Source organism: Lithobates pipiens, unplaced genomic scaffold (assembly GCF_037356315.1).
Source record: "Lithobates pipiens isolate NorthernLeopardFrog02 unplaced genomic scaffold, aLitPip1_a1.2 Scaffold_18, whole genome shotgun sequence".
In the NCBI taxonomy this organism is placed as follows: domain Eukaryota; kingdom Metazoa; phylum Chordata; class Amphibia; order Anura; family Ranidae; genus Lithobates; species Lithobates pipiens.
In genome coordinates this window covers 562,246,149-562,258,447 of record NW_027507758.1, presented here as the reverse complement: position 1 = coordinate 562,258,447, position 12,299 = coordinate 562,246,149, and the positions used below count along the sequence as shown (strand labels likewise).

The 12,299-nt window shown below is 40.0% G+C and overlaps 1 protein-coding gene across 1 annotated transcript in view; it reads left to right on the top strand.

Annotated features, from left to right (window-relative positions):
- LOC143990276 (G-protein coupled receptor family C group 6 member A-like) overlaps nucleotides 1-10,849 on the top strand; it is a 116,407-nt gene extending 105,558 nt beyond the window's left edge. The window contains exons 5-6 of the mRNA XM_077490337.1: nucleotides 205-322; nucleotides 9,876-10,849. Of these exons, the coding sequence (XP_077346463.1) occupies nucleotides 205-322; nucleotides 9,876-10,849 (1,092 nt within the window). The remainder of the gene's footprint in view (nucleotides 1-204; nucleotides 323-9,875) is intronic.
- The last annotated feature ends 1,450 nt before the right edge of the window (nucleotides 10,850-12,299 follow it).

The window sequence follows — 12,299 nt, the reverse complement described above, 5'->3', positions numbered from 1 at the left end:
GGTTAAAACCGCCCTGCTAGCGTCCGCATACCGCCGCTAAAACTAAAAGCTAAAAATATCGCTGCTTTACTGCCGACGCCACTCCCGCCCCAGTGTGAAAGGGGCCTAAGCCAAACTGTTATTGCATCATTTTCCAAAACTTTCTGCAATTTAATTGCAGGTTTTATATTTGTTTGGTTCTAATTATGCCATTTTATTTTGCAGGTCCCCTTTTCTAACTGTACGGCAACATGCAAGCCTGGGTATTTCAAGAAGCATTCATTTATCAGCTGCTGCTATGAATGTATTGCATGTGCAGAAAACACCTACTCCCCCATGCCTGGTAGGTATAATGGGATCTCACTGGCATACTGAACTTTACAATGATAGGTTTACCATCTTGTGGGAAGATTAATAAATGTATTATGTTCAGTCAGGCCCAGTTTTGCAGCATCGGCTATAACCACTGGATATAAATGTACAGTGAGCGAAAAAAACGAATTGATCCCCTGCTGATTATGTGCATTTGTCCACTGACAAAGAAATGATCAGTCTATAATTTTAATGATAGGTGAGAGAAGAAACAAATGCACAAAAATGTAAAAAAACATACAGTATCTCACAAAAGTGAGTACACCCCTCACATTTTTGTAAATATTTTATTATATCTTTTCATGTGACAACACTGAAGAAATGACACTTTGCTACAAAGTAAAGTAGTGGGTGTACAGTCTGTATAACAGTGTAAATTTGCTGCCCCCTCAAAAAAACTTAACACACAGCCATTAATGTCTAAACCGCTGGCAACAAAAGTACACCCCTGAGTGAAAATGTCCAAATTGGGCACATATTGGAATACTGCCCTGTGGCCCAGTCTCTGAAGGGAGGGAATCATGCTCTATTTCAGTATGTCACAGTACATGTTGGAATTCATGGTTCCCTCAATTCCTTTTTTAATTGCGTGAGGGTCCCCCCCATAAACCATATCAGGCCCTTCAGATCTGGTATAAAAAATGCCGTGGGGGTCCCCCCATTAATCCATACCCTTATCAGAGCATGCAACCTGGCAGGCCGCAGGAAAAGGGGGGTGAGAGAGTGCCCCCCCTCATGAACCATACCAGGCCACAAGCCCTCAACATGGGGAGGGTGCTTTGGGGTCCCCCCAAAGCACCTTGTCCTCATGTTGATGGGGACAAGGGCCTCATCCCCACAGCCCTTGACTGGTGGTTGTGGGGGCCTGCAGGCGGGGCTTATCGAAATCTGGAATCTTGCCCGCCCATGTGAATGGGTATTGGGTACATTGTACCCCTACACATTCACCAACAAAAGTATAAAAATTACAGTAGAAAATTTAGGATTTTCTTTAAAAAAAAATGTCCATTCATCTTCAATCACAGCGTCTGATGGACTGAGGGGAAAATAAGAAAAGAAAAAACTCTGCCTCCATAGGAGGCTCCCACTGACTGCAGGATTTCTGCATCAACAGCTGTTATATAGCTGAGGTTGGGGCCAACCAGTGATGTGAGAGGGGGCGGGGTCAGCTATATAACAGATGTCAATGCAAAAAGCTTGCAGTCAGCGATGGAGGTGGATTTAGTTTTTTGTTTATTTTTCCTTGGTCTGTCGGGTGCTGTGATCGAAGATGAATGGACATTGTGGGAATTTTTTTTTTTTTTTTTTTTTAAAAGAACTTGTCCCAATTTGTCTACTGTAACCTTTACCATTTTGACACTTTTTTGGTGAATGTATAGGGGTACAATGTACCCGATACCCGTTCACATGGGGGGCGGGTTCTGGGGTCCCCTTGTTAAAGGGGGCTTCCATATTCCGATAAGCCCTTGCCCGCAGACCCCCAAAATCACTGGGCAAGGGTTGTGGGGTTGAAGCCCTTGTCCCCATCAACACAGAGGGAACAGGGGGACACTCCATACCACAGAGGGGACAGGATCTGTTTGGCTCAACTGCTGCCAGCGGTGCTGGCAAGCTGCAAAGGAGGAATGATAAAAGTGATCTTGCGGCGAAACCGCAGCTGAGACAACATTTATCTGAATGCCGACTTCCTGCTGAAGAAGTGGATACTGGGGTTATGGCAGCTAGCTGATGCCATTACAATGATATTCCACTTCAAACAGCCAACGTAAAACGATGGTGGGTGATCAGCAAGCGGTTAAACTAGGTGTTGGGGAGAGAGATCAGAAAAAGCGATAGTCGATAAGGAGCGTGTAACAGAGGGTGATAGAGTCAGCAATAGTAATAACAGTGAAAATATAAATTATAACAACTAATCACGGGGTAAGTGATTGGGAAATTCAAAGAAAAAGCCCGGAAAAACAAGGGATGAAAACAATATGTACTCATGCAGCACTAGGAGACGTATACACAAATGCTAGGAGTCTATCTAACAAAATAGTGGATCTGGAGATGCTATTACATGAGGAAGACTTAAACTTTGTGGGAATAACTGAAACTTGGTTTGACAGCTCACACATTGTGCTGGCCAATATACAGTGGGGATCGAAAGTTTGGGCATCCCAGGTGAAAATGTGTATTAATGTGCATAACAAAGCCAAGGTAAGATGGAAAAATCTCCAAATGGCATCAAATTACAGATTAGACATTCTTATATGTCAAAAAAGTTAGATTTTATTTCCATCATTTACACTTTCAAAATTACAGAAAACAAAAAAATGGCGTCTGCAAAAGTTTGGGTACCCTGCAGCATTTATAGCATGCACTGCCCCCTTTGCAAAGCTGAGACCTGCCAGAGTCATGGATTGTTCTCAATCATTGTCTGGGAAGACCAGGTGATGTCAATCTCAAAGGTTTTAAATGGCCAGACTCATCTGACCTTGCCCCAACAATCAGCACCATGGATTCTTCTAAGCAGAAAACTGAAACTGAAAATAGTTGACACTATTAGTTGACACTCACAAAGCTGGAGAAGGCTATAAGAAGATAGCAAAGCGTTTTCAGATGTCAATATCCTTTGTTCGGAATGTAATTAATAAATGGCAGTCATCAGGAAGAGTGGAAGTTAAAGCAAGATCTGGAAGACCAAGAAAAATATCAGACAGGACAGCTCGCAGGATTGTGAGAAAAGCAATTCAAAACCCACATTTGACTGCACGATCCCTCCAGAAAGATCTGGCAGACACTGGAGTTGTGGTACACTATTCCACTATAAAGAGATACTTGTACAAATATGGTCTTCATGGAAGAGTCATCAGAGAAAAACCTCTTCTACGTCCTCACCACAAAACTCAGCGTTTGAACTTTGCAAATGAACATATAGACAAGCCTGAGGCATTTTGGAAACAAGTTCTGTGGAACGATGAGGTTAAAATAGAACTTTTTGGCCGGAATGAGCAAAGGTAAGTTTGGAGAAGAAAGGGCACAGAATTTAATGAAAAGAACCTCTGTCCAACTGTTAAGCATGGGGGTGGATCAATCATGCTTTGGGGCTGTATTGCAGCCAGTGGCACAGGGAACATTTCACGAGTAGAAGGAAAAATGGATTCAATAAAATTTCAGCAAATTTTGGATGGTAACTTGATGCCATCTGTGGAAAAGCTGAAGTTAAAGAGAGGATAGCTTCTACAAATTTATAATGATCCTAAACACTCCTCATAATCCACGGGGGATTACATCAAGAGGCATAAACTGAAGGTTTTGCCATGGCCTTCACAATCTCCTGACCTCAACATTATTGAAAATCTATGGATAGACCTTAAAAGAGCAGTGAGTGACGGACACCCCAGAAATCTCAAAGAACTGGAACACTTTTGTAAGGAAGAATGGGCAAAGATACCTCAAACAAGAATTGAAAGACTCTTGGTTGGCTACAAAAAGCATTTACAAGTTGTGATACTTGCCAAAGGGGGCAGTACAAGATATTAACTCTGCAGGGTGCCCAAACTTTTGCAGACGCCATTTTTTTGTTTTCTGTCATTTTGAAAGTGTAAATGATGGAAATAAAATCTAACTTTTTTTTGACATATTATAAGAATGTTTAATCTGTAATTTGATGCCATTTGGAGATTTTTCCATCTTTCCTTGGCTTTGTTATGCACATTGATACCCATTTTTACCTGGGGTGCCACAACTTTCGATCCCCACTGTACAGGGGTATTCCTTGTATCAAAATGACAGGGAAGGTAGAAGAGGGGGAAGGATGTGTTTATATGTAAAAAGTGATGTAAGGGTGGTAAAGAGGAGCGACATTATGTATGGAACACGGAGGGAGGGGGAATCAATATAGGTAGAACTTCAAAGAGAGGAGGTGAGAGGGAAATTAATAGTGGGGGTATGTTATAGGCCACCCAACATGAAGGAGGAGGAGGAGCTGGAATTACCATCTCAGTTAGAAATGACAGGGAAACAGAGAAATGTAATCAAAATGGGGAACTTCAATTACCCTGATATCGACTGGGCAAAGGGAATAGCTCACTCACTAAAGGCCTGTCATTTCAGGAATGTTTTACAGGACAACTTCATGCCCCAAATGGTGGATTCATCAACTAATTACCAACGATCCAAGTCTGATCTCAGATGTAGAGATACAGGACAGCTTGGGATCTAACGATCATAGGATGACCATGTTTACCATACATCACAGGAAAAGGAGGCATATGGGTGGTACAAAAACACTAAATTTCAAACAAGCTAATTTTCCTGGACTACGGTTATTTCTACATGATATTAATTGGGACCAAATTTTGGAGTCATTGAACACAGAAAAGAAAGGGAATGCTTTAGGAGCATATTAAATAAAGGTATCAAGCAGTGCATTCCAATGGGCAATAAATATAGAAGAGCAAAATTTATACCAGGGTGGTTAAACCGTTATGTGAGTAGACTCATCAAGGAGAAAAGTATGTCCTTTAAAAATGATAAAGGGAATGGGTCAACACCAGCATTCCATCGCTACAAGGAATGCAACAAGAAATGTAAAATAGCAATCAAGGTGGCTACAAAAGATTACAAGAGACACATAGTGGAAGAAAGTAAACATAACCCAAAAAAGTTTTTTTAGATATATTATCGGTAAAAAGACAAAAACAGAGCACATTGCACACTTAAAAGATGAGGATGGTTACAGATGACACAAAGAAGGCAACTGTACACAATGCCTTTTTTCCACAGTTTTTCCACAAGAAAAAGAAATAGGGCTGTTACTGATTAAAATTTTCGTGTTCAATTAATTGATTTTTTTTAATCGATTAATCGACTAATTTTTATTGATTATAATGCACATACAGATCCAACTACTTTTAGATGATCTCCTTGCGTTGCAACTCTGCATTAGTCAGTGGTAAATGTGGTATACACTATATACAATCACCCGACACTAGTTCGTTTCCACAATCCATGACTTAATTTCACAGTTCACACAAATATGTTTTAAATTAAAACTGTAACACTGACATAAGTAATTTTTTTTCCACAGTAGTGTGACAATCCCTCCACCTCTGGCCTAACTAATCACTCTTATCTTATGGCATGGACCCCTGTGCAAACAGGTGGTCATGCAAGCGGGTATCAAAAGGGTTAACACGGACCATCAACTTCTCTCACATTTCCTTAGATCTCTGGAAGGACGCCAGGTCATGGGTAGAAAGAAAAGATTTAAGTGCTCACCGCTTAAGTATAAGATTTATTTTTTGTGTTCAAACACAAACTACTCATATAAAGATGATAAAAACACAGCATGTAAAGCCGACAATCATGTTAGTTCGGTAGGGCAGCAGCGGGTGATGTTATGCATAGCTGCTCCCCCGTATGAGTTACATTCAATCAGAATTTCGATGTCACTGGACTCCTCCCCCCTTTCCTTCGTTAGCAGACAGGGGCACTTGGGGAAGGGGGGAGTAGTCCAGTGATGTAGATGTCCGTGACGTCACCGGATCTTAGACGGAACTCCCTGAAGACCCGGAAGCCGGCAGAGAGGTGAGTACCAATCAAAAGATCCCTGTGGACATCGAGTCCGTGGGACTTGCGATATGGGATATGGGAATGCATTATAGACACTGATACACACCCACACAGGTTGAAGTGGATTTTTCAGCCTCACCTACTGTGTAACTATGTAACAGCTTGAAATGCACTTTAAAAAATGGAAGGAGATAAAACCGTTGCAATACAATTCAATACAAGAAGAATCAGAGGGCCCACATTGTTGTAGCTTACATCATTATGTCATAGTTAAGGTTAATCAGGAATACGAATAACTGTATATGATTACTTACTGCAGTGTTCCACTTTAACCACTTAAGTTTGGAAGGATTTGCCGCCTTAATGATGAGGCCATTTTTTGTGAAACAGCATTGCATAGCTTTACCTGACAATTACGCCCAAACAAAATTGATGTCCTTTTTTCCCACAAATAGAGCTTTCTTTTGGTGGTATGTGATCACCTCTGTGGTTTTTATTTTTTGCTCTATTCGCATCCATGTCAATGGATGTCCGCTTACCAGAAGTCGTTGTCCTTTTTAATTAAAAGAAGGTCAAATATAGCCTTAGCAAGATTTTACTTGCTGCAATATGGACGAAAATATCAACGACATCTGGTAAACGGACATCCATTCACAGAGCACTTTGGGTGAACAATCTAGTCGGTAAAAGTGGCTCATCTTAAAAGTGGAAGAAATAAATCTTTTGTAGCTTTCTACATTGGACAATTTTTTTGTTTTGTTTTATTTTTTGTGTTATTTTTGGTATGTTTTGTAATTTTTGTTTTTTCCAGCTATGGTGTGAACTCACTGTTGAATCCAAATTTTTCAGCATATGTTGTGAATACATTGTTGGATGATATATATACACCATTATTTAGCACGTTCACCATATGTACACAGTTCATTGATTTATCACTGGCTTTATTATTAGAGATTTTTCACTAATAGAATCAATCAAGGCATATATATTTATAGATATATTCATTAGTATATTGTTCATATGGTTATTCACTGATAACTATTGGCAGTAATTTAGCACTCCCCATCACATTTATTTTCATATTGCACTAGATATATTATACCTAGGTAGGGGATTAGCAGCTCTTTGCATATATATCAATTAATTTATTAGAATACATTTTTGTGGTGCGAGGTATTAATTACACAAAACCCCTAAGTAAAAATGTCCAAATTGGGCCCAAGTAGCCATTTTCCCTCCCTGGTGAAATGTGACTCATTAGGCCTCGTACACACGGGCGGACTGTTCGCCCAACTTTGTCCGCTGAACAGTGTTTCAGCGGACAGTCCGCTCGTGTGTGGGCTTCAGCGGACAGTTTCAGCGGACAGTCTGACGAACAAAGTTTTTCGGAATTCCCGTAAGACAGTCCGCTGAAACTTGGTTTGAGCGGACAGTCCGCTCGTGTGTAGGCTTGTTCGACAAACTAAGTTTCGCGCATGCTCAGAAAGGATTTACACGGCGAAGGTTGCATTGCAGTGTATTGGACGTCGTATTTTTCGTCCCGTCGTACGTGCCGTTCACGTCATCGCGCACGGTTTCAGCGGACTGTTCGTTCATCGTGTGTGGTCAAGTCCGCTCATGCAAATTTTGAGCGGACGGTTTGTCGGATTGTTTGACAAACTAAGTTGGGCGAACAGTCCGCCCGTGTGTACGCGGCCTTAGTGTTACAAGGTCTCGGGTGTGAATGGGAAGCAAGTGTGTTAAATTTGGTGTTATCGCTCTCATACTGATCACTGGAAGTTCAACATTGCACCTCATGGCAAAGAACGCTCTGAGGATCTGAAAAAAAGAAATGTTGTGTTACATAAAGATGACCTAGGCTATAAGAAGATTGTCAAGACCCTAAAACTGAGCGGCCACATGGTGGCCAAGACCATACAGCAGTTTAACAGGACAAGTTCCACTCAGAACAGGTCTTGCCATGGTCAACCAAAAAAGTTGAGTGCACGTGCTCAGCGTCATGTCCAGAGGTTGTCTTTGGAAAATAGACAAATGAGTGTTGCCAGCATTGCTGCAGAGGTTGAAGGGGTGGGGGGTTAGCTTGTCAGTGCTCAGACCATATGCCACACACTGCATCAAATTGGCCTGCATGTCGTCTCAGAAGGAAGCCTCTTCTAAGGATGATGCACAAGAAAGCCCGCAAATAGTTTGCTAAAGACAAGCAGATTAAGCACATGCATTGCTGGAACCATGTCCTGTGGTTTGTTGTTACCAATATAAACTTATTTGGTTCAGATGGTGTCAAGTGTGTGTGACGGAAACCAAGTGAGGAGTACAAAGACAAGTGTGTCTTGCCTACAGTCAAGCATGGTGGTGATAGTGTTATGGTCTGGGGCTGCATGAGTGCTGCCAGCACTGGGGAGTTACAGTTCATTGAGGGAACCATGAATGCCAACATGTACTGTGACATACTGAAGCAGAGCCTGATCTACTCCCTTCGGAGACTGGGCCGCAGGGCAGTATACCAACATGATAATGACCCCTAACATACCTCCAAGACGACCACTTCCTTGCTAAGGAAACTGAGGGTAAAGGTGATGGACTGGTCAAGCACGTCTCCAGACCTAAACCCTATTGAGCATCTGTGGGGCAACTCTAAACGGAAGGTGGAGAAGCACAAGGTCTCTAACATCCACCAGCTGCATGGTGTCATCATGGAGGAGTGGATGAGGACTCCAGTGGCAACCTGTGACACTCTGGTGAACTCCATGCCCAAGAGGGTTGGAAAATAATGGTGGCCACACATAATATTGACACTTTGTGCCCAATTTGGACATTTTCACTTAGGGGTGTACTCACTTTTGTTACCAGAAGTTTAGACAGTAATGGATGTGTGTTGAGTTATTTTGAGGGGACAGCAAATTTACACTGTTATACAAGCTGCACACTCACTACTTTATATTGTAGCAAAATGTAATTTCTTCACTGTTGTCACATGAAAAAATATAATAATATATTGACAAAAATGTGAGTGGTGTATATACATATATATATATATATATATATATATGTGCATATACAGTATGTTTAAATTCTTATTAATCTAGAGTAAAAAAAAGGGGAAGAAAATGAGAGATTGATGTGCACTGCAAGAATATAAAAGGGAAGGGTATCACATTACCACTTTTTGTGTCTGTGAAGAAATTGCTTTTCGTTTCACCAGACTGATCTCATACTCATTTTGGATAGAAGTGTCTGGTTCATTATTAATCAGCTGATGCAATTACTGAGTCCTAATGAGGAAAGCTGCAGTGTCGGCATCCCTGCACATGTGCTTGACCTTTGGGGAGCATCTTATCAAACATTTCTATTGCAGAGATGCCTAAAATATGACTTAGGCCTCTAAGTGCAGACTTCTGAGAAAATCAGTTTTTACATCACACAAGCAGGAAATGACAGTCTGTGTACAAAATGCATCAAGGTTACCATATTACATTGACTTTTACAATGTGACTTGTGTAACAATTGTATGTATAATAATAAAAAAAATTCTATTTACTATATTTTATTTTTAAAGTGGAGTCCCCCTTCATGACCAGGCCATTTTTTGTGATACAGCAGTGTGTTATTTTAACTGACAATTGCACGGTAATGCAACACTGTACCCAAATAACATGGATGTCCTTTTTCATGAGGTCAAGCGATTAAGTTAGCCTACCATGTGTTTCTGTTTTAAAGTTTTCCATGACCATACCTTAGTAAACCTAAGGGCTGGTGAACAATAGTTGTAATTTTTCCTATTTACATTGGTCCGGCTATTGTAGAGTCCAACACACCAGCACCACCCATCTCAGCTCCAACAGGAAGGGAAAGCACAGTATGGTCCTCTTTGCTTTAGGTTCCAATTGATGCACTGAATGTTCATTTGCAAAATGCATGCAAATAATAACAAAAATATATATATTTTCTATAACTAATTTTTCCAGACATGGATGAGTGCTTTGTGTGCCCCTCCCATCAGTGGTCATCAAATGGAAGCTCGTGGTGTGAAAATAAGATGGTTCAATATCTGGAGTGGAAGGACCCATTTGCTGTAACTTTTCTTACTTTTGCTTCATTTGTAATTGTAGTCCTACTATTGATAGGAATCCTCTTTGTGAAAAATGCTAACAATTCCTCTGTTAAGGCAGCAGGCGGTCATTACGCATACCTTCTGATAGTGTCCCTAATATTTAGCTCAGCAAGCATTTGGCTTTTCATTGGAGAGCCGAATACTGTAGTCTGCCAGATTAGACAGCCTCTGTATGGCATTAGCTTCACCTTTGCTGTCAACTGCATTCTAATTAAATCTATCATGATCCTCATAGCTTTTGAGTCAGCCAAAATGGGCAAGCTAATAGGTAACTTTACTCGCCAGCGCGCAATCATTGTTGTGGCTGTATTAACCGGTAGTCAGGTTGTTATTTGTTTAGTGTGGCTCATTTTGAAAAGCCCCTCTCCTATGACCGATAACAGCATACCTCAACTCATCATCAAGTATTGTGATGAAGGATCTTACGTGGCCTTTGGTATCATGTTAGGGTACATTGGGTTGCTTGCCTTAACTTGCTTCCTTCTTGCTTATAAGGGAAGGAAACTACCAGAGAAATACAATGAGGCCCGAAGTATCACCTTCAGCATGCTTGTCTATATGTTTGTTTGGATTCTTTTTATTCCCGTCTATAAGAACTCAAAGGGTGTGTACCTCTCCGCGGTACAAATAGTCGCCATTCTTTCTTCTATCTTTGCCATCATAGGATGCCACCTTTTACCAGTGTGTTACATTGTATTATTTAAAAAAACTGTCAATGTCAGTGATAACAGCAGTACAATTGGATTCTTTGAGGATAATGCCAAAAACATTTCCACATGCATGAATAATGTATCTCAACCAAATCCAGCAACTAATGAAATCCAATAAACTACATGAGTACAATTGTAATTTTTTTTTTTTGTTTTTTGAGTGGCCTTTAGTGGTGACCATAATTTAATACTGGATTCAGTGCATCATTGAGTTTAATAATTGTATATACATTATTTTTCTATAGAAACCTATTAAGGCTAAGGCATTTAATAATTGTGTTTATTTTATTCATGATTTAATTTTAATTGTATAACGTGCCTTTGCTTTCCAAAAGAAAAAGGAAAAGAATAAAAGTTCTACAAATATCTATTGTCATTTCTTTTGACTATTTATTTTGTTGGGGATAGATAGATAGATAGATAGATAGATAGATAGATAGATAGATAGATAGATAGATAGATAGACAGACACTTTGGGGCTTGTATCAGCACAAAATAAATATATGTAGTAATAAGTAAAGAAGAAAGTGTATCAATACAGACAAGAACCAGAAAATAATGAATTCACCACGATAGGTATGCATATAGGTGGTAACCAGTATAATCAATAAAAAGGCAACACAAAACAGTTGTAACCTATTTTCTAATTGATACATATTAACAAAAGTAAAGCAAAAATATCTTAGTTTATTTTAGCTAATAAATAGTAAATACTGTCCATCTAACCAGTTCAGTTTTTCTGGATTGCTGCTCTGAGAAAACACACTCTTAAATTTTAGAATGATGAAACCTTCCTACACTCTCTTATCATTGTAGCCTAGTAAAAATGAAATGTGTGCTGCATTCCTGAAAAATATTTCTGGCCTTTTACTCTCACATAATAAACTTAACTGTAAACCTGAATTTGCTCCCAATAAAAACATTTGGATTGTGTAAAAAAAAATAAAAAAAATTAACTTAGTTTTATTTTATCTGTTTTCACTTTCCCCCTATCCCTCCACATCCAAATGTCCTACCTTAAAAAGAAAAGAAATAGCAGGAGTCAGCAACAATAAAAGAAACGTCAGAACATCATTCGTTTTAATAATACAATGAAAACTCTCATTTTACAATTTCTAAGAAGAAAAATTGCATATTGCAAAGCAAAGAAAACTAAAACGAGAGTGCAAAATCTGGTGCAGCTCTGTTTACAAACGAATTAGCTTCCAGGTTTTATTGCCAAAGGTTAATTGCTGAAGTTAGAAGTTGATTGACTAACATGCACAGCTGCACCAGATTCTGAGTTCACTAGTCTTAGGCCCCTTTCCCACTGAGATGTTTTTCAGGCGCTACAGCGCTAGAAATAGCGCCTGTATAGCACCTGAAAAAATGGTCTCCTTTCACTCCAGTGTGAAAGCCGCAAGGCTTTCAAACTCGAGCAGTGAGCTAGCAGGACGGTAAAAAAAGGTCCTGTTAGCACCATCTTTGGAGCCGTGAAGGAGCGTTGTATTCACTGCTCCTAAACCGCTCCTACCCATTGAAATCAATGGGGCAGTGCGGCTATACCGCTGGCAAAGCGTCACTGCAGA